This window comes from Melospiza georgiana, chromosome 13, assembly GCF_028018845.1.
Source record: "Melospiza georgiana isolate bMelGeo1 chromosome 13, bMelGeo1.pri, whole genome shotgun sequence".
In the NCBI taxonomy this organism is placed as follows: Eukaryota; Metazoa; Chordata; class Aves; order Passeriformes; family Passerellidae; genus Melospiza; species Melospiza georgiana.
The window spans coordinates 18,941,431-18,962,050 of NC_080442.1; the positions used below are offsets into that span (position 1 = coordinate 18,941,431).

Consider the following 20,620-nt stretch of genomic DNA (forward strand, 5'->3'; position numbering starts at 1 on the left):
CAGCTTGGGCAGGAGCAGCTTTTCTGAGCTAGAGACCGAGGGGCTGCAGGTCTCACACCTCCTACAAGAGGGACTGTCAAGGAAACCAAAACCTGGTGGGTTGTGGAGTCTGCCATTTGATAATCACAATGGGTGACTTAATTAATTAACAAAAGAATTCTCTCTTGAGTCTATTAGTTAATAATAAAGTATCGATTAATACTTTTAGAAGGACAAAAGAATAAAGCTCCACATACCATATGGACTAATTAAATACATTTTTAATCATCTGTTGTGAAACACAATTTGTCACTTTTTTACCAGCTTTGTCTGGCAAAGTCTGTAGAACTCAGCACACATCCTGCATTTTTCTCTGTGTAAAATAACCAGATCAGTCTCAGTGCATCTTTTTATGGTTTTAAGTGTAATGCCAGCACTTCAGTTGTACTGCAGGTTTCCCCTGACCCTGCTGCACAATAATGGTGCAAAATGCAAAGCGACTCTTTTTATCACAAAAAGCCTTCTAGTGCCCAGGCAGACACTTTCCAGAGTATTACCCTGAGTGCCTGAGCCACATCCTCATCATATCTGTGGTGCAGAGGCACTGGCAGGATTCCTCTGGGACACTTTGCCTGGTGCTGGCTGTTCCCTTTCTGAGGGAATTTCTCCACGTGCCCTGTGAAGTGTCACAGCTCGGCTGCTCCAGGCGGATTTGTGGGTGCTCCTGAGGGCTGCCCCTGATCAGCCTGAGGGCTGGCACCCTGACCCTGTTCTCCTGTGCCCAGATCCATGCTTTCATCAAGAGATCCGAGGCGGAGGAGGTGGATTTTGCGGGGTGGCTCTGCTCCACCATCGGCCTTAACCAGCCCAGCACCCCCACGCACGCCGCCGGCGTCTGAGCCTGGGGCCAGCTCCTGGACTGTACCTCTGGTGACAACCACGCTCTCCTGGTCCTCTCTCCTCAGCTTGTACCTGTTCCAACATGTATTTCACCTCTTGAGGAAGAATGTCTTGATAGCATGTGCCAAAACGGTTTTAAATCTCGTCCTAAACTAATTGGTATCGTTCCGGGTTCCGTCGTTCACTGACCAAATGTAAGCTGTGTAAGTTCCAGTGCTTGCTGATTTTAGGTGATTATGGATATTCTTTCTTAATGAAAATATCACTGGGGCAGGGGGGGTCGGCCCCTGGCTTGTTTGAACCTTATCAAGACTCTTTGTAAATCGTTGGTACTTCAATCATGCTTTCCCCGAGCTCCTGGGCTCGGGATCGGGATGCTCCGAGCCTGTCTGTGAGCATGCTTTGCTGCTGCCCAGCTCTTCCCAAAAGTTAGGCTCCAATTTTGCTGTTGTCTAGAGATCTCTCTCTCTTTGCAGGTGAAGAAGGCAAGAGCTCTGCATTTCTCAGAATGCACAGGGCAATATTCTAATTGTAGACTTGTTCATATTTCTATATTTATTTTTCGAACATATCATCATCCTTGGATTTAGTGATGTATGTCTTTCTAATTGATTTTTAAAAGTTAGTTCTTGGAAGTGTCCTATGGAATCAAGACAATGATCCAAGCACTTTGCTTTCTTTTAACCTAAAGAGTCATGACAACTGTGTTTAGTGTCTAAAAGTGTATGAAAATCCTTTATTGTTTTATTCTCTCAGATGTTTAGCAATGGGTTCTCTTAATAAATATATTATCAAGTAACTTCTTGAAGCTTTTTTTAAAACTTGACCAAAGCTTTTAATCTGGTCACTGCACTATAAATTTCAGCTCTTTGAAAGGATGCTTGGGATGAGGAAATGCCTGAAATTCTTCCCCAGAAGGAATCCCCATCATCGGGCCATGAACTTCCACATGGCCGAAGGATCAGGTATCAAAGGGCTGGCACAGCCCGGGCCAGCAGGGGCAGGAAATGACTCATGGACAATCCAGGCCTGTGCTGGCTGCAGTGAGACCTGAAGTGACAGCTGGGAGGGTGTAAATTAAACTCTTTCCTGAGCTTTACCTACCCCAGCAAACAGAGCCTTTTACTGTTTGCTAAAGAAATGCACAGCAAGGTTTGGGAGGCTGAACTCCCACTTTGGCTTGTTCCCCCAGACAGCAATAATTTGGGCACTGCAAGCACAGCTCTAAGGACAGCAGGAAAAGAACTTTATTGCAACATGCACTAGAACTGGGCTGTTCAAATCCAAAAGCACTCGTTCACAAAAGCAGCAGGAATTCTATCCATCAAAACTACTCTGGACCATGCTGGGCACACATAACATTTTTCAACAGTCAAAATTACCCTCTGGAGTTGGAATGTGTCAAGAAAGGCCAGGATGGCTCTTCACACACATCACTGCAAGGGTTTATTTGACCACAGCAGTTTTGGCTCAGACTTCTGGGATTTTTTACCTGTCAGGCTTGGGAAAGCTCTGTTAAACAATCTCTTCACTCTTGTTCTGAATTCCTTCATTAAGACATTCAGGATCCTCAAAACCCAAATAGTCTTTAGTACAGGATGAAGCCACATTTACAGCCCAACAGTTTCCATTGGTACAAACCAAACAAGAGCCAAATTAACATCATTAAACAGTGGCAGGAATTCACTGGAGGCTGAATGTCAGTTCTGACCACCCCCAGGATACCAGACACTTTTCCAAATGCAAGAATTGTGGAGATTTCACATCACTTTCCATTTATAACTAAGTTCTTAAACTCCTCATGCTCCTCCTTGAGAATCACATGAAATCAGATGACCTGGCCTTGATTTGTGAGATTACAATGAGAGAAAAATAAAATAACAGCAATTTAAGAGTATTAGCTTAGTACGAGCACCACGGATCATTTCTTAGTCTACAATTTGTGGACAAATAAAAGGCTCCTTGCTGCTGCTCTGAAGGAGCTGAAGTAGAAAGTCCTGCTCTGGGACAGACTGACAGAGCTGAAGAGCACCAGGGGGACAGAGAGACCTCCCTGCTGTGCCCAGAACTGGGCTGACACTGGGAGGCCTCTGGGAGTAACTCCAAGGAACTGAGAACACAGCAGCTGCAGGCTGGAGACAGCCCTGGACACATCTTTTCTCATCTTTCTGTGTCTTAAACTGCCAGGTTAGGCAAATGAGGTTAGGATGTTATCACTGGGGCAGCAGCAGCTCCAGGACCTGGATTTGTTTCTCACATCAGGAAGTGAGAACAGACAAGTTATTGCTTTTAGTGCATGTGTTAATTGGTCTGGTTGATCATTTGCTTCTCCCCTCCACATACAGAGATGTTGTAAGAGCTACATTAGGTTTGAAATGTGGAATGGATTATGCTACATATTTGTGCAGCAGATTTTCATTCTTTCAACATCTGAGTCAAGATGTGCCCAGCCTGGGAAGTTCCCGTGTTCAGTGTCACTGCCCTCGACTCTGACATGTCAAACAGTTCATACCCACACAGCACAACATGGAAATCACTCGGTGAGTTTCAGATGAATGAAGAAGAAATTCCTGAGTCTGTATTAAAAACCATCTCTGATCTCTCAAGAATCAGATTCCTCCTCCTCTTCCTCCTCCTCCTCTTTATCATCCTGAAGACTGAGGTGTAACTCAGTTTGATTGATGGCAGCTTCATTGTCCATCTGCCCAAGAGTCTGTCAGAGAAAAGGGCTGATTACCAAACACTTCCCAAATCACTAACAAAAATGTTACAGCTGTGTAGTTACTGTTAATGAAAGATGCCAGAGCTGGAACTGAGGGCCCAGCACAGCAACAAGGCCCTGCTCTCCATGGCAAAGCTGCACCTGGGCCAGGCTGGCCAGGTATTGAGTGAAAAGCAGCAGCACCTGTGCCTCCACCCCAGGGTCACAAGCATTAAACAGAATATTTAACACGTGGGGAACTGAGCCTGCAGCACACAGCTATTTCCCAATGCCCCTGGAAACACCGTGCTGCTTTTGGGGATGGGAAAAGGTGAAACCCTTGAAACAAACCAGCAGCAAAACTGACATTGTACAGCTGAGTTTGCAGTGATGGGAAGCATCAATGAGGTGACACGAGGAGCTGCACAGGAGAACCACGCAGAGCTCTGCTCCTGCTCCCAGCCAGCCGCGGGGCCCCCTCCGAGCCCAGGGTCCCCCTTACCTGCTGAGTGTCCTCGGCCAGGGCTGGCAGGGGCACAGAGACGTCCTCCTCGCCGGCCCTGATCATGGACTGCAGCGCCAGCTCCTCCACCTGCAGGGAGCGCAATGAGCACTGCCGGCATTGTCACCACATCCCGGCATTGTCACCACATCCCGGCATTGTCACCATACCCCGGCTCTGTCACCACATCCCGGCATTGTCACCACATCCCGGCATTGTCACCGCATCCCGGCCCTGGCACCGCAGCCCCGGCCCTGGCACAGCCCCCCGCCTGACCCTGCTTATCACTTCCCCCTCGGAACTCTGGGCTTTTTTACCTGTTAAAGCTTCGTTAAATCTCCTGCTATAAATTCTGTTCTAAGCTCCTTTATTATGATATGCATGAGTCTCTAAAGCCAAGCAGTCTTCAGTTCCACTCCTCAAACTATCCCTTCTCCATCCCTCAGCTAAGGCAAACCCTGCACTCACATTTACCTCTCAGAGACGTATCCTGCTCATACTCACAATGACATTTATCTCTTGATGTATCCTGCATACACTCACATTTACCTCTTAGCAATGTATCCTGCTCATAGTCACATTTATCTCTTGCTGTACCCTACACACATTCACATTTACCTCTTAGAGATGTATCCTGTGCTCACTCACATTTATCTCAGTGTACCCTACATGCATCACACTCATTTACCACTTACAGAGATATCCTACATACACTCACACATTTATCTCTTAATGTACATGTTCACTCACAATTACAGGTACCTCTAACAGGTATACCCTACACACATTCGCAATTACATTTACCTCTTTGAGATGCACCCTGCGCAATTGCAGTTACCTCATTTAGGTGTACCCTGCACGCAACTGCATTCACCTCTTTGAGATATACCCTGCACACAGTTACATTTACCTCTCAGAGCACCGCAGATGGATCCCCCTTTCCCAGAGCACCTGTGAGCAATTCCCCGCTCCCTCCCCCCATTGCCGGCGGAGCGCGGCCGCGCAGGGCTGAGGGGCAGGCCCGGCCGCGCGGGGCTGAGGGGCAGGCCCGGCCCCGCCGTTCCCGTTCCCGTCCCCAGGCCGCCCCGCAGCCCCCGCAGGCCCCGCGCACCCGCAGCCGGCGGAGCTGGTCGTGCAGCGCCGCCTTGACCCGCAGCAGCGTCTCCTCCTCGCGGCGCAGCTCCTGCAGCCGGCTCAGCATCGTCCCCGCCGGGGCACCGACCGACCGCCCCGCCCCCTGACGTCACGGCCCGCCCGCCTGACGTCACACCGCCACAGCGCCGCACCGCTGCCGCCCCCGCGCGGCCACCGCCGGTCACTGCACCCGCGGGCTCGGCCTCGGCCACGCCGCCCTCCTCCTCCTCCTCCTCCTCGCCCCGGAAGTTCGAACGCTGCTCGCACACGCACACCCGACACAGCTTTCCGTATTCCAACAATGTTTATTAGAGACAGTCCGCGGGCACAGCCCCCGCGGGGACCCCGGGGCAGCACGGCAGCGGTTATGCCTTGGCCTCGGCCTTTGCTGCGGGCTTGGCGGCCTTGGATGTCTTGGCCTTCTTGGCAGGGGGCTCTGCCTTGGTTGCAGCCGGGGCCTTGGCAGCTGCCAGCTTGGCCAGGGCCTTTGCTTTCTTCTCTTCCTTGAGTTTGTGCTAGAACAGACAGAGAGATGATCAGTCAGGGCACCACCTGAAGCCCAGACCCAGCCCCGGCACCCACTCACGTTCTGCGCGTGCCGCAGGATGGTGTTGCGCCGCATGGTTTTGGCATACGGGTTCAGCTTGATCATGATTCTCAGGTTCTTCAGAGGGTTCTTCTTCAGGACCCTGCGCTGAATCTTCTTCCTGAAAAGCACAGCCACGTTGTATCATCAGTGTATTTCGCAATGCCACTTCTGCTAAATTCCCCCTGAGATCTAGTCAACTGCTATTCCTTGTGTTCAAACCCAGAAATTGGGAAATCCCAGCCTGAAACCAATTTCAAACCTCACTGCACAGCCTTTGTTCATGAAATCAAATCACTCACTTTGGAGCACGCAGGGCCTTCTGGATTTCCTGGCTTCTCATGATTCTTCCAATATCCGTATTGGTCATCTTGTGCATGGGCAGGCTGCAAAACAACCGTTCAGAGTGTGAGTGGGTGATAAAACCGTGGCTAATTCACCACAACCAGGCATTCAGGAGCAAGCCCCAGTGTCCCTTTTCCTGGGAAAGGGGGAACCTTCCTGCCCCCCAGGCTGACTCACTTGTAGTCGCTCTTGAGCGTGGCTGCCTTGCGCCAGGTGCCGTACAGATCGTCCAGCTTGCGGAACGCGCTCTCAGTCCAGATGCAGAAACGCCCCACGTGGCCCCCGGGAGCCAGGCGCAGCAGGTTCAGCTTGTTCACGTTCAGCAGAGTGATTCCTGCAGGAAAGCAGGCAAAGCAACCCCTTCAGTTTGTGATTAAAATTGAGGATTGTGAGGCTAAGCAGTAGATAAGATGCAGAAAGAGACTGGGGGTTTTTGGCTTTGATATTACATAGCTACACATACCTCAGTATGAACATCTACTGATTTTTAAATTAATAATAAGCCTACTTCCAGCAGCAAAGTAACCAGCCTCATTTTTAATTGCCCCAAACACAGCTGAGGGCTGGAACAGCCGCAATATTTGTCACAAAACCCCTAAACATCACCTCACCAGGTTCTTACAAAGATCAACCACTGCAGCCAGTCAGCACTTCCACTCAATCATGTGTTTCAGAAACACGGACCATGAAGTGGAATCTCATCATTCCAGGCAGTGTGCCAGCAGAGGAGGGAGTGTGTCCCAGGTTAGTTACCGGGGATGTTCCGGAAAGCTCTGATGATGCCGTTGTCCTCGTTGTAGATGATGCAGGGTCCCCTGCGCTGGATGCGGCGCCGATTCCTCATCTTGCCCTTCCCGGCCCGCATGCGCTGGGAGGCGTAAACCTGGGAAAAGCAGAAACTCAACATCCCAGAGGCCCACAGCCCAGCAGCCAGACCCAACACAACGTGGTCAGAACTTCACCATCGTCACTGCAGATCTGCAACACGGACCGGTGACATGTTCATCATTCTCCAGAGTCAAAGCACAGAACTGTTCAGAATTCCTACTCTAATACCCACACGGCTGAATCACCTGGGTTCTGCCCTTCAGATCACACCTTCCCAGCTCACCTTTTTGATGTCATTCCAAGCTTTAAGCTTCTTCAGGAGGAGAACAGCTTCCTTGGTCTTCTTGTAGCCCTCAACTTTGTCCTCAACAACCAGAGGAAGTTCTGGAATCTCCTCGATACGGTGGCCTAGAGAGGATTTCACATGACACTCAGTGCTGCTCACTGACCTTGGCTGGACCATTCCTCAAGGTTATTTTTTTGTATATTCATAAATAACATATGGTAAATTAGATTAATGATAGAAATTCATGAAATAAAGTCCAGCACAGTAACCAGAGCAGTGAAGTTCCAGTGGTCTTACAGGTCTCACACAGGACTTTGTGTACCCGAGTGTTAAGTCTTTGCCTCCATGAACAGAAATCCAATTGCACTGCAAGAGTCCACCTAAGCCACCACAAGTACCCAACACTGCTCAGACAAACAAGTGCAGAGGCAGATTTCTCACCTTTAGACATGACCAGGGCTGGCAGGGCAGAGGCAGCCAGAGCAGAGCAGATGGCGTAACGCTTCTGCGTGATGTTCACCCTGCGGTGCCAGCGCCGCCAGGTCTTGGTCGGGGCGAACATGCGGCCACCACGACACATCTGGGAGCTGCAGTTAAGGACAACTTTGTGGAGCTTTCTTATCCCAAAGTGACTCCTCATTGCTTGCTCAGCATTAATGGGTCGTCAACCACCTGTGCCAGGATTGTGACAGCAGGCAACTGTCCCTGGGCACAGGGTAAGGCGCAAATTACGACATCACGGCAAGACAGAATTTGGGAATCACATCACATCAATGTGAGCTGCAGCCATTTCCTCAAGAAAAAGATTCCATCTCACATTTAGATAATTAAAAACGTTTCTGCTGGTTGAGCTCAGTGCCCCCAAAGCCAGCACAGCCATGGAAGGATACATTGCCGAAGGCACCCTGGCCAGAGCGGTGAGTGCCACCACCCCGGACACGCGGGATTCGAGCAACAGCTCTGCCAGTACCCCATGATTCAGCACTGGTCTGGTGACCTGCAACAGAGAGAGAGAGAGGGACATCGTGAGGGTCATCCAGGTGACACCACTGCCATGCTCCCACAGCGACAGGGACGCTGAACTCAGGGCACTGATCAGAACTTCCACCCAATCATGTGTTTCAGAAACACGGACCAATGAAGTGGAATCTCATCATGTCAGTGTAACAAATCTTGAGCAGGAAAACTTAATCCTAGTCTGTTAATGTACCTGATTCTGACCTAAGATCTTTAAGACTTATTTTAAGCTTGATCCTCAATCTGGAGGTCTGATTTGGCACTGCTATACGTAGCAAGTTAGGATGTTTGTGTGAAACATAGAAATAAGGTTTAAAAGGCATGTTCCTAGCACAGACTGCTTGGGAAGCAGAAGTTATCTACACAAACAACAGAAGCAAATCTAACAAATGCCCATTTGCAGTTTTTCCTTGGACAATGCCTCAAGCAAGTCTCACGAGGTCAATGTAGAGCAGGGATTTCACTTGGAACACTTTCAGCCATGTTATGTTTTTCCTGCAATGATGATTTCATCTGAGGACTACAATACCTCCAGCAACGTGCACTTCAAGCAAGACCATAGAATACCCCAAAATACCACCTTGATGCTCCTCAGAATAATAAAACTGCTGCATTTTAAACCATTTAAAACCACACTGTTAACAACTGGCATTGCCTTCTACACAGAACCCCACAAATACGCACTTCTCTTATCCCAACTCCAGCTTTATTTCCATGTGAGCCTCTCTGCAGTGCAGGCCTGATACCTTGTGAAGGCTGGCCTGGAACAGAGGCTAGATAGAGTTAAATAAAGTAGGGAGGCTTATTTATCAGGAGGTTTCAATGGATACACCTTGGGCAGTCAGGGCTACACTACAAGAGCCCAGCCAGGGCTACACCCAAGATGAACCAAAATGGTCACAAAAATGGATGCCTGGTCATGGGGTCTCATATTTTGTAAGTTTTAGTCTATTTGCATATTGGAGTTAATTGCCCAATTACAGCTTTAGCTTATGAAGTTCCACCCTGCTTGTTTTTCTCTCTCCAGCCCACGGTGTTTATGCTCTTGGGCCTGAGATTTGGATCATGTGTCCTTGGTGCCCAGCTGGAGCAGGAGTTGTTTTGTGTCCCTGCTCTGTGCACAGAGCTCCCCATCCCTAACGTGCAGCTCAGACTGAAGCAGTGCACACACCACAGCACTCAGAACCCCACCAGCACGAGAGGCAGTGCTGAGAGTGCCCGGCCGTACCTGCCAGCTCGCTGACGGCGTAGGGCTGCCGGTTGTTCTTGCGCAGGTTGGTGTGCACGAAGTTGACCACGTCGGGCCGGATGGGCGCCTTGAACACGGCGGGCAGCGTCACGTTCTTGCCCGACGCCTCTCCCTTCTCGGAGTACACGGAGATCAGCGGCCGAGCGCAAGCCTGGGGAGGCACAAACCCTCTAAGCACAGAGCGGAGTGGGCTCCTGGCGTTGGAACCCCTCAGATATTGCTCAGAACAGAGGAGTCGTCAGCTCGGCAGCGCCAGCACACTGACAGCAGGCAACTGTCGCTGGGCGCTGGATAAGGCGCAAATTACGTCATCACAGCAATACCGTGCTCCAAAGCTCACCCCAGAGAGCTACACCTGCATTCCCAAGGAACTGATACAGTTCAGCCCCTGGGCTCTGTAATAAACCCCTTCCAAACTACTTCCCACCTACTATTTAAAAAACCTACCTGTGTTAACCAAACATTTGTAATTCATTTAAGAAATACTGTAACCAGCTCATTAAACAGTGTCAGAGGACACTGAACAACCTCTGGTGCTTAAAAATTTGTGCAGTGTACAATTAAGCTGCTCTCAGCACCAGCTGCCTATCAAAAAGCTGAGAGGATACCCCAAAATAGCCAGAGGATGAGTAGCAGCTTTAAAAAAAAAAAATTTTAGCATTATGTTGTTTCGGTTGTTAATTAATCTGGTGGTAACTGTACAGGCAAAGCATTCTGCTTCCCCCTCCCACCTGCAGTTCATTTTAGAGGTATTAAAATGCTTCCGAACTCCAAACTAAGTAGCCAATAGCACTATCTCTGCACGTGACACTGGTCCCACGCAAGGCTAGGGCCCCTGGTGTTAACCCAGACCCCAACACAAGCAACAAACTCGGCTAGGGTGAAGGCATCTGAGCACAATCTCAGCTGTATTGGCAAGAAAAACTGTTAATTTGCAACCTGATTCTAAACCAAGGCTTCTTAAAACCTGTTTTTAAAAAAAAATTGGTTAAAATAAGAAATATATACAAGCCGTTCTTCCCACTGTAGATGGGCGCAAACACTCCCGTGCGGCCTGTTTCGCTTTAAATAAATACATCAGGAAACTACAAAGCGCTGCTAGATGGCGATGGGGACCCATCCCATCCCTTTCCATGCCCATGGAAAGGAGAACTTTGGGCCGACCAGGCCGAGCTCCCTCCCGCGGCCTCCCCAGCCCGGCGGCTCACGGGCTCCACGCGGCCGCCGAGCCCGGACGGGCCCAAAATGGCGGCCGCGCGCCCCACGCCGCCAGCGCGGCCCCCGAGCTGCCCTTAGCTCGGCCCTGCCCGCTGGGCCCGGCTCCCCCGGGTCGGCGCCACTGCCCTCCCCGCTCCCCCCGGTCCCCGCTGTCCCGGGCCCGGCCCGGCGCTGCCCTCACCATGGCGGCGGAGCTGCTCGTGCGGCCGCCCGCCTGCGCCGCGCCCCGACCGGAAAAGGAAGGACTCGTCACACTCCCGTCAAAACGTCTATGTTCCTCCGCCCTCTGACAGCCGCTCCTGCCGCGCCGGCCGGTCAACTTCCGACACCCAGTCCAAGTTCGGAACCGAGCTCCAGCCCCGGTCCCCGTCTCTATCCAAGTTCCTTCGGCCCCGCCGCGCCCATCCCGAGCTCTCCGGGCGCCTCTGTCCCGCTCAGTTCCCAGCCAAAGCAGGGGACTCTGTTCCGGCGGAGGGATCCAGCGTGACGCGTCACTCTCCCCTCACAGACACCGCGTAGCGCCGGCGGGCGGGAGGTTCGACTGTGGCGGGCGGCGATGGCGGCGGAGCGGCGGCGCCGGGCGGGCGGCGACCTGAGCGGGCTCCTGCTCCGGTGAGGGTCGGGGCTGCTCCCGGGGCTGAGCGGGCGCCTGTTCCGGTGGGATCGGGGCTGTTCCCGGGGATGTCCGGGCTCTTGAACCGGTGTGGATCGAGGTCACTGCCTGAGGGTCTCCGCCGCTCTGCTGAGGGAGGTCTGGCCCCGCTTTTGCGGAGACTGCTGAGGCTCCGGTTGTAGCCTTGGAGTGTTTTTTTTTTTATGTGGGTAATGCTGGTGTTTAACGAGGAATATTGAGGGGAAAGGTCGTGTATCTCAACGTTTTCTTTTCTTTCAGGATACGTGAAGAAGGAAAGGACAGTATCCCCGAAAATCCCTATATCTATGAGGTAAAACCATAGACTGGTTTGGGTTGGAAGGGAACTTGAAGTTCATCCCGTTTCCCCCCGGCCATGGCAGGGACACTTTCCACTGTCCCAGACACCTTCCACTGCTGCTCCAAGCCCTGTCCAGCCTGGCCTTGGGCACTGCCAGGGATCCAGGGGCACCCACAGCTGCTCTGGGCACCTGTGCCAGGGCCTGCCCACCCTTACAGGAAGGATTTCTTTCTAGTTTCCAGTCCACACCTACTCTGTCAGTGTGAAGCTGTTCCACCTTGTCCTGTCAACTCCATCCTCTTAAAAAAATGGTGAAATGCAGTGTCTCTATTGAGTGAGTTAAAAAGTTTTGATTTTTTTTTTTCTTTTTGCAGACTGATGTAGAGATCTCATTGGTTGGTGGCAGTTGCAAAAATCCTGTTGAAAATTTTTGGAATGGAAGCAGTGCAATGTATATTTTGCAGAAAGCTGTAAGTGTGCTTGGTAGATGTTAAATGCAATCCAGACTTTTAAATTCCTATCAGATGTTTTTTCACACACCTTACATGCACATTTCTCTTCAAGACACACAGTGAAGAAAGCGACTCCATGGAGGAATCAAGAACAGATGATGCTGTTTATGCCTCTGAGGTTTTGCCAAAGGAGAATCCTGGAGCCCTGGCTCTTTCTGTTGGAAGAGCAAAGTAAGTGTGAAAGCTTTCCCTCCCCTTTTGAGGGAGATTTCTTTTGTAATTCTGTGTCTCTTTCTAATATTCAGAGCCTGTATTTTCAATGCCCTAAATAAAATTACTCATTAGTTTATGAGGAGTTGTGTTTTTTCCATCTTGCAAAAGGGCCTCCCAACTTTTAATGGCTTAGAAGTGTTTTTAAAAGTAGCTAAAATCTAGGTATTGGAAAAGCACTTGTGATCTGGGCTGTTGGGTTAGTGGGATTCACTAGGTGTAGATGAGCAAAAAAAGCTCACTAAAACTTCAGTGCTTATTTTTTTGGTAAAGCTCCTGTTAAAAAAAAAAAAAGCCCTAAACAGCTGTTTTGCATCTTTGGTGTTACTAAAATACCAATGCATGGTACCAAAATGTGGTTTACCTAACTCATGTGTTTTTTTTAATTAGCTTAAAATGTAATATTTGATTATCATTTTAGAATCTTCAGTTTACATTAACATGTTGTATTATTTGCTGGCATCTTACTTTCTCCCTGTTCCTGTTCCCAGGCAGTTGATTTCCTTGTACACAATGGTGCAGAACCCAAACGTGCCCTCCCTGGGGCTGAGTGACCTGGCTGTGCTCCCTCCCCTGTGGGCCAGGTGTGAGGGCTCTGACCCTCAGCACACCTGCTGGATTGGAGCTGAGCCTCTCAAGGCTGCAAACAAAGTCACAGGGATCAATATTTACACGGTTTCATGTGATGGTAAGGTGCTCATGGTGCTCAGAAAATAAAATGAGGAAGGCTAAAAAGTGTGGGAATGCTGATGTCACAATGCTGTCTTTGTTCTTTGTGTGATACATGCTTGGAAATGCTCTGTATTCCTGGATTTAATGAGCAAGAAGGGATTAAAATAAGAGAAAAGATGTTTTTAACCAATGCTGGGGGGGGGAATGGCTTTTTAACCTACCTGATGCACCTGTAGCTGTGCAGGCCTACCTCAACTCATTTTTAAACTTTTAAACTGCTGCCATTCAGCATCTTACACAACCTCTGGCTCATTCTAAACATTTATGTATATTCATATCAGCTCTTATATCACACAATAGAGAAATGCAGGGAGAATTCCTGCTTTCTAAAGGACAGCATGAGCCATGCCTCAGCAAATGGGCTATTTGGGAATGAATTTGCAGTGCCAGATTTGAGTTGTGTCAAATGGGGTTTTTGATTCTCACTTTTTTCCTTTCCCAGGTCCTACAGCTGATAAAACCCATTTTCCGAACCTGGAAGAGCTCAAAATGGAACATAAAATAAGGCATCATTCATCTCTTGTAGGTTTTTATGCCCTGTCATGGCTTCAGTTGAAGTTTAAAAACTCTATTTTGGGATTTATGATGCTGGTTTGGGGAAGCTTTTTAGATCCTCTATAGAAACCACCTTAGTATAATTCCATAGTATAACAGTCTGATTTCAGGTCATGTTTATAATGCATTTGTCTGGTATTAACCCCTTTTTGCATGCATGTGAAATGCTTTTAAAATCACTTTGCCTGTGGTAGTTTTGTTTTTTACTTTTGAAATCTGTTCATTTTAGGTGACAACAAAAGGATTTGCTCGGTATGAGCTGATTGCAGCTGCTGCAATAGAGGACACCATTGCAGAATCTGGCAGCAACATCTTTGTGGATATCACATGGAATGGTGTGGAAAAGATTCTGGAGACTCCCCCAGTGATCTCTGCTGCCACTCTGGTAAGTCAGGATGGAAAAGGCAAATAAACCCAAGCTCTTGGCACTACTCACATAATGAGGACTATAAAGAAGATAAAAGCAGTGTAACCTGTTCATAAGCTGAATTATAAGTAGTGCTGACATGCTTCTCACTGATGAAAATTTTAAGACACTTAATTTTTAAAGTTTGAAACTGAGATAAACTTGTGGAACTTTCAGAACATTGCCCTGGAGTCGGGGGACCCCAGAAGTCCTGTGTTCCAGCTGTACCGAGAGCTGCAGCTCCTCTTGGTGAGTGCAGGGGACAAATTCCAGTTCACATCTGCATGGAAGGGGGATTTTATGTGCTAATAATTTACTTTATTGAAAATGTTATCAAACCTTTCAGTGATAACTTCAAGTGTTTGTTTTAGCTGAAACTTTGAGCTCAGTTTTAGAAATCTTGAATAGAAAGAGGATAAGGTATCCAGGAAATTCTGAACATTTGTAACTCCTGGTTAGCTGTGCAGAGATTTGTGAGTCTTGGTGAAGTTGTCTGTGAAGGATGACACGTGCAGGACTCCCAGGAAGAACTGATTTCTGTTGGGATTTTCCTGCTGCTTTAGGCTTTGGCTGAAGGGCTGAGGACAGGTGTGACTGAGTGGCCTGAGCCATCAGAGTCTGAATCAGCTCCTCAACTGGTCCAGGAGTTCCTGACTGGTAAGTGCTGCTTGTTCCATGGGGAGGGAGTGGTGTGGCACTTCACAGGGAGAAAAGGGAATTCACATACAACTTTCAAAGCATTGCAACAGGAAATGTTCATTTCTGTGCTGGAGCCACTGCACAGAGTAGTTCAATAGGTTAAGACATATTTGTCATTTTTCTTTGTCCTAATATCATAGATCAAAGTAATAATAATAAAAAACATTTTTAAAAAGTCTTTTCTGACTATATCCTTGCCCAGTAAAACCATTTTTAAATGACTCAGTTCTATTATTCAGTGTATTTGTTAGCTACGATGTGCCTGGGGATTAATGGTTGGTTTGGTGACACTTGTCATAGTGGTGGAACTTATTTTTTTAACTCTACTAGATTTAAAGAAGAAGCTGGATGGAGATTATATATTTGAAGACAAGAATGAAACACAGGTGTGTGCAATTTCCTAACAGCTGCTTTGTTATTTTGCTTCCATTTTTACTACAGTTATTTCAAATTTTGACTAAATCTTGTATATTGCTTATATGAGTAAATAGTGATGTAAAGGAATATGGATCTCTTGTTTTCTGTCTCTGCTGTGTAAAAATAATGGGAAAAGGTCTGATTTCTTCCAGGAATTCTGACCTTTCTGCCATTGCATTCATTCATTAATTTGCTTGTCTTGCCTAATTTAGTTTTGGTGCCAGTTTAATAGTATCAGTTGAATATGGGTCTTACTTATCTAGAGGTTTATGGTATTGTGAAGCAAAGGGCAAATTCAAATTATAAAAAATGTGTTTGGTTATATTAAGATTTTTTTCCCTTTCAGCCTATAAGGAAAGGTTTGGCTCTATTTTCTATTAAGAGAGAAGCAGCATTTTGTTGATAATCTAAGAATATATTGATTTCTGTGTCAACAGAACTATTCTGTTTGAGGGAAATAATTCTCTGCTCTGAGAATTTGTGTGTCTGGGTTTTGGTCTCCCAGGCACTGCTGGGTACACAGACAATACCTGGCTGAGATCTGAAGTCTCTCTGACAGTGGCTTTTGTTTCCTGGTCCAAGGCTAGAGTTATCCAGTGTGATAATTCTGCAAAGAATCAGACTCACTGTTAGATCAAAGTATAATGCCAAATTACTGTGTGGTAGTTTCCCTGGAAAAGGGAGGAAATCAGTGATGCAGCCAGTTTTGGTCTCTGGAGAAATTCAGATGTGGAAGGTTTTTGACTCTAAGGCACCATTTTTCATTTTCATAAATTCTTTCAGAAAATCCAATGTGACACAGCTGCTGTGGACAGTTGCATAAAATCAATCTTTGGTGAGCGAGGAGACCTGGATTTCACTGAGCAATTATGGTGCAAAATGAAAAGTAAGTAAATTGTGCCCTATCTGTTCTCCTTTCATTTTCTTCTCTGTCTGCTAGACAGTATTGCTTTTTCAGGGAAATTCCTGTCCATTTCTGAGTTTTAAGGACTCATCAGCTCTTCAGAAAATTGGTACCAGCAATATCAATTGCTCTCTTCCCAAAAGAGCCCATTTTAGGGATGTAGGATGAGCTATTTTCTTACAACCTTCCAATGGCTGACCAGCATCTAGCAGGAGATAATTTCATTTTATTTGACTGCAAAAGGTACTAACCTATTGATAGTTGCTCTAAAGCTAAAACCCATCTGCTCTAAAACTGAAAAAATTATAATTCCTTTTTCTCTGGATCTGAAGGACAATTTTCAGCGTATACAGAATTCACTGGTCTCTGTTGACCATCCTTTTTTTGGAGTAATCTTTTTTAAAGTCATCATATGACAAAGCTGCCAAAAAGCTGTGCAGTCTGTAATTTCAGCTCTCTTTAACTGAGGGGTTTTGTTCATGCAAGGGTGTGTTGGCCTGGTGTTACTGACTTAACAGCCAGAGAAAGAGCCTGGATTGATAATGAAAATATTGTGGTTTACTTTCCAGGTGTCAGTTCCTATCAGGAGTTAATAGACTGTTTCACACTGGTCATAAAATCCCTGGAACGTGGTGAGATCCAGCCATGGGTATGTATTTGTGTTTCACAATAGAAGTTAAAATTTGGAATGGTTTAGAGTAAAATGCAGCTCTTGTCCTTTCCCTGCCCCTCATTTGTGTTATTTTCAAATTGTGTTTCCCTGGTGTTGAATTCTGAGCACTGTTGATGGTGTTTCATGCACATCACAAAAAGATTTGTTTCTTTTTAGATTCACCAGGGGAGTAGCAGTTTGTTAAGTCAGTTGATCCAACAGTCCTACCATGGAAAGATGGAGAATGTTTCCCTCAGTGACACCACTCCCATTCAGATGCTCCTGGAGGTTGGCTTGGAGAAGATGAAGAAGGATTATGTCAGTTTTTTCATAGGTGAGCCTGACACTGGGTAACAGCATTGGGAATTCAGGAGAAAAGGTGTTCCATGCAGGAAATAATGAACTTTTTGGGTTACCTCTATCTCTTCCTTCCCATCTGCTGAAGTGAAGTTTCCTGCTTCTTTAATAATGGGACTTTCCAGCTTTTAAATTTCAAAATTTTAAAAACTTATTTGCTTCAAAAGACACATAACTTTGTGTTTTACCATTGTTGTTACCCCTTCATTTCTTTTTGCCATTTGTCATCCTGTTCTCATTCTTTGTTTATTTGCTTTTTTATTTTCACTACTTTTGTGAACTTGTGTGTCCTGAGGAGGGTGGCTGTCTCCAAGTACACAGTGGGTCTCTTCATTGTGCATCCTTGGTGATAAATGAAATCATGCTTTGACCATGCCACTTTAGAGGGGTTTTCTTGTTTGGAATGAATGATCATGTCAATAAATAACATCACACTCCTGCTGACTTTGTCCTCTAGTAGATTTCCTATTTGATCACCTGAACATTGCTTATATTTCATCTGAGACCATGTATTAAATTTTAATTTTTTTCCCTGCTGTTCCTTTTACAGGCCAGGAGCTTGCAACAGGAACCTACTTGGTGAGATACTTTATTTTTATTTTATAAAGCAGAGCATGCTTAGCTGATAGTGGGATGCAAATCATATAAGCTGAGAAACTGAGCTGCAGACCATGAGTCTGGAAATGTCAGAAATGCAGAAATGTCATTGTTTTGTTTCCTCATTCCCACATAATTCCCTTAATGTCTGACCTGGGTCTCTGTCAAGGCAGTGAACCTTTGTCACACTTTGATGGGACTTTGTTCTGAGTCTGCTGGGCCACTCTAAGAAGCTTGGCTCCTCCAAAGAAGCAGGAAGATGATCTTATTTGCTGAGGGTGTGTTGTGTGTCTGTAGCAATGGAGTGTTCAGGTAAGAACAGAAGCCTTTGCTCTTCCAGGATTACTTCATTTCCACATCAGTGGAGCTCCAGGAACAAGTCCACCGTGTTCAAAAGCTTCACCATATGCTGGAAATAATGGTCAGCTGTACAGGCTTGCTGCAGTTCAGACATGAGAACCTCTTCCCTTTGACACAGTAATTATTTCATTTCTACTTTTGCTCTTTAGATGACAATCACTGTAGAGTTTGTTTGGCAGTTTTAAAGAAACACCAGAATGTTGGTGATAGTGAGACAGCAGAAGGAGCAGCTGGATCTTCCTGACAAATTTTGCTTTGGGACTAAAACTGAAAAGCTAAAACTGAAAACTAAAGGAAATAATAAAATGTGGGAGTATAGCTAATTTTGCACAAGGTTTTTGCTCTGTTGTACAAGCATTTCTTTAAAGAAAGTAACCTGCTATCTCTTGTAGGATTTGCATGAAGTATTACAAGGAAAACCCTCTGAATGAGAAGCATGTGTTTCAGCTGCCCATCAGGCCAGCTCTTGTGAAGAAATTCTACCAAAAGTAAGAGAAACTTCAGCATTTGCAGCATGAAATTCAGATGTGACTGCATACCTAACTCAATTTTGATGGTTTTTGACTATTCTCTCAGTGATAACCCTGAAGTCTGGAGGGTGGAGATAAGCAGTGGGCATGGACAGAAGGAGGTTAAAACCACGTGGCAAGTCAGCACCACTGCTCCTGTTGAACATGTGGCATCAAACAATTCAGGTGGGGAATGTTAGTGGTGGAATGAAATAATCAAAGCACAAACTTCAAACAAATTCAGTTTTTATCCTAAATTCAGTGGGTCTGAGCTTTGTATTTGTTTTTCAACAAAAGCAAAATGCTATTTTGCCTTCTACTAGAAGAGTGAGGTGGTATTTACAGAAATAAGGATATTCAGAAAGTGGTGACTTTTTGCCTTCTCACCTTGGCTGAGTTACATTTTTAAAGTGACAAAATAGTTCCAAATATGAGATGATTGATACTCAAAAAATCTTGCAACTTATTTCTGAAATGTTTGCCAATGAATCTGAGAAGAGTTTTGAAGAGAAATTTCCCTGTTGTTAATGCTGGTCTCCAGTCAGAGAAGGTGCAAGGGGGAGAGGATCTGCCTTGCTGCAAGCAAATGCAGAGCAAGTGGAAAAGCATCAGAATGGGGAAGAATTTAGCAGAGACACTGGTACAGAAATTATTTGCCTTTTTAGGATGAGGTTTGATATGAGGGTTTGGTGAATCTTCTCTATTATTATTGATTTTTGTCATGAAGTGCTTCAGTAAAACTGCACTTTGAAAACAGTTGTGGATGCTGCCCCAAGGACTAATCTCTACCTTCTAACAGGAGTGGCTAATCCCAACTTTTCCCTTTGTCCTTGCAGGTTTCTTGTGTGACTCCACAGTAAATGGAAGCAGTGAAGGAAGGCTGTATTTTATTACCATCACTCAGTGCAGTCAGGTGCAGTTCACTTAAGTTGATGTTACTGAGCAAGCTGGACTGGAAAGGTACAGAAAGGGGGAAAATTCAGTGTTTTCTGTCCCAACAGAACCTTTAGAAACTCTGGGCTTCAAACAGTTCATCTTCACTGATTTATTTGTTTTGTTACACTTGAGTGGGACCTCCACAGCCACAATTCACCTGTAGGCACCTCATTTGTTAAAAATGCAGTGCAATTATGACTGTACAGTATAAATATTTTGTAAATATGGTGGCTATTTTTCATATATTTACATGCATTCAACAAAGTTGTGCACTTTGGGGTTTCATATTTTATTTTTTGATCATTAAAAATTCAATCAGACCCTGTTCAAAGTGTGAATTATCTTAACCAACAAACCAAGCAATATTATGTTCTCCTGGGATTGAGTGATGCTTCATCATCCTGAAGGATTTGGAAATCTCTTCATCCAGGGCCTTGGGATCTTCAGCTGGTTTGGGTTTCTTTGTCCCTGTATTTATATTTTGGAGTATTCTTGAAAATACTTCTCTCTCCTCTTCAAATTATTTTATTCCTTCAATGTGAAGTGAGTTATTTTAACAGTGTTGTCTTCTATGTTTTGCATAATTTTTTTCAAAACAAAATCAGTATAATTGGCTGGACAAAATGATTTAAATATGTTGGCAGTTGCATTTGTTGTGTTGATTAATCAGTGAGGTAACATTTTGGTGGTCTAATTTAAACAATTCCATAATTTTGTACACACTGACTAAATAATCTGAGACAGAAATAATTTGCATTAAAAACGTAACTATGGGTAAGTAAGAATAAGGAAACCTCCCAATATTAATGCTTTTTAAAGATATAAATTACAGATTATTATTATATATTTTTATAACTTCTGGTTTCAAGCACAGGAAGTTGTATTTCAAGTACAGCCAGCCGAATTGGGCAACCAAGTTTTTATAGTACTTGTTTCTACCTGCAGTAGAAGGGAATTTAAGGTGGAATATTAATTTTGGAAGTACCTGGCTTACTTAAAATTCACATTTTCGTGTGTAATATATTATAATGTTGTACAAGGTAAGTTTAAACTGCAGGGATGTGGTTTAAATCTGATTCAGAAGTTGTCACCTTGGA

The 20,620-nt window shown here is 45.9% G+C and overlaps 4 protein-coding genes and 4 non-coding genes across 8 annotated transcripts in view; 2 read left to right on the plus strand and 6 right to left on the minus strand.

Moving 5' to 3' along the window:
• Positions 1 to 1,678, plus strand: part of MAP2K1 (mitogen-activated protein kinase kinase 1) — a 32,461-nt gene extending 30,783 nt beyond the window's left edge. The window contains exon 11 of the mRNA XM_058033270.1: positions 765 to 1,678. Coding sequence (XP_057889253.1) covers positions 765 to 878 — 114 coding nt within the window. The 3' untranslated portion in view covers positions 879 to 1,678. The remainder of the gene's footprint in view (positions 1 to 764) is intronic.
• Positions 1,679 to 2,104: 426 nt separating this feature from the next.
• SNAPC5 (small nuclear RNA activating complex polypeptide 5) lies at positions 2,105 to 5,306 on the minus strand. Its single transcript, XM_058033272.1, has 3 exons — positions 5,194 to 5,306; positions 4,083 to 4,172; positions 2,105 to 3,592 (listed from the first exon to the last, which is right to left on the minus strand). Exons 1-3 carry the CDS (start codon positions 5,281 to 5,283, stop codon positions 3,482 to 3,484), a joined length of 291 nt encoding a protein of 96 aa, XP_057889255.1. The 5' UTR covers positions 5,284 to 5,306; the 3' UTR covers positions 2,105 to 3,481.
• Positions 5,307 to 5,501: 195 nt separating this feature from the next.
• On the minus strand, positions 5,502 to 10,956 carry RPL4 (ribosomal protein L4). The gene is made up of 10 exons (XM_058033318.1): positions 10,927 to 10,956; positions 9,507 to 9,678; positions 8,152 to 8,258; positions 7,703 to 7,841; positions 7,259 to 7,383; positions 6,901 to 7,030; positions 6,325 to 6,481; positions 6,105 to 6,188; positions 5,803 to 5,923; positions 5,502 to 5,731 (listed from the first exon to the last, which is right to left on the minus strand). Exons 1-10 carry the CDS (start codon positions 10,927 to 10,929, stop codon positions 5,582 to 5,584), a joined length of 1,188 nt encoding a protein of 395 aa, XP_057889301.1. The 5' UTR covers positions 10,930 to 10,956; the 3' UTR covers positions 5,502 to 5,581.
• Positions 6,788 to 6,857, minus strand: LOC131089222 (small nucleolar RNA SNORD18). Its single transcript, XR_009115222.1, has one exon. It is a non-coding gene; the product is annotated as a small nucleolar RNA SNORD18 (small nucleolar RNA).
• LOC131089224 (small nucleolar RNA SNORD16) lies at positions 7,906 to 8,005 on the minus strand. Its single transcript, XR_009115224.1, has one exon. It is a non-coding gene; the product is annotated as a small nucleolar RNA SNORD16 (small nucleolar RNA).
• LOC131089223 (small nucleolar RNA SNORD18) lies at positions 8,353 to 8,423 on the minus strand. Its single transcript, XR_009115223.1, has one exon. It is a non-coding gene; the product is annotated as a small nucleolar RNA SNORD18 (small nucleolar RNA).
• LOC131089225 (small nucleolar RNA SNORD16) lies at positions 9,746 to 9,846 on the minus strand. The gene has a single exon (XR_009115225.1). It is a non-coding gene; the product is annotated as a small nucleolar RNA SNORD16 (small nucleolar RNA).
• Positions 10,957 to 11,301: 345 nt separating the features above from the next.
• On the plus strand, positions 11,302 to 19,848 carry ZWILCH (zwilch kinetochore protein). Its single transcript, XM_058033503.1, has 18 exons — positions 11,302 to 11,357; positions 11,638 to 11,689; positions 12,052 to 12,147; positions 12,242 to 12,360; positions 12,891 to 13,087; positions 13,574 to 13,653; positions 13,916 to 14,071; positions 14,270 to 14,341; positions 14,656 to 14,749; positions 15,122 to 15,177; positions 15,992 to 16,094; positions 16,682 to 16,761; positions 16,942 to 17,098; positions 17,672 to 17,700; positions 18,059 to 18,195; positions 18,471 to 18,566; positions 18,655 to 18,773; positions 19,424 to 19,848. Exons 1-18 carry the CDS (start codon positions 11,302 to 11,304, stop codon positions 19,513 to 19,515), a joined length of 1,791 nt encoding a protein of 596 aa, XP_057889486.1. The 3' UTR covers positions 19,516 to 19,848.
• The last annotated feature ends 772 nt before the right edge of the window (positions 19,849 to 20,620 follow it).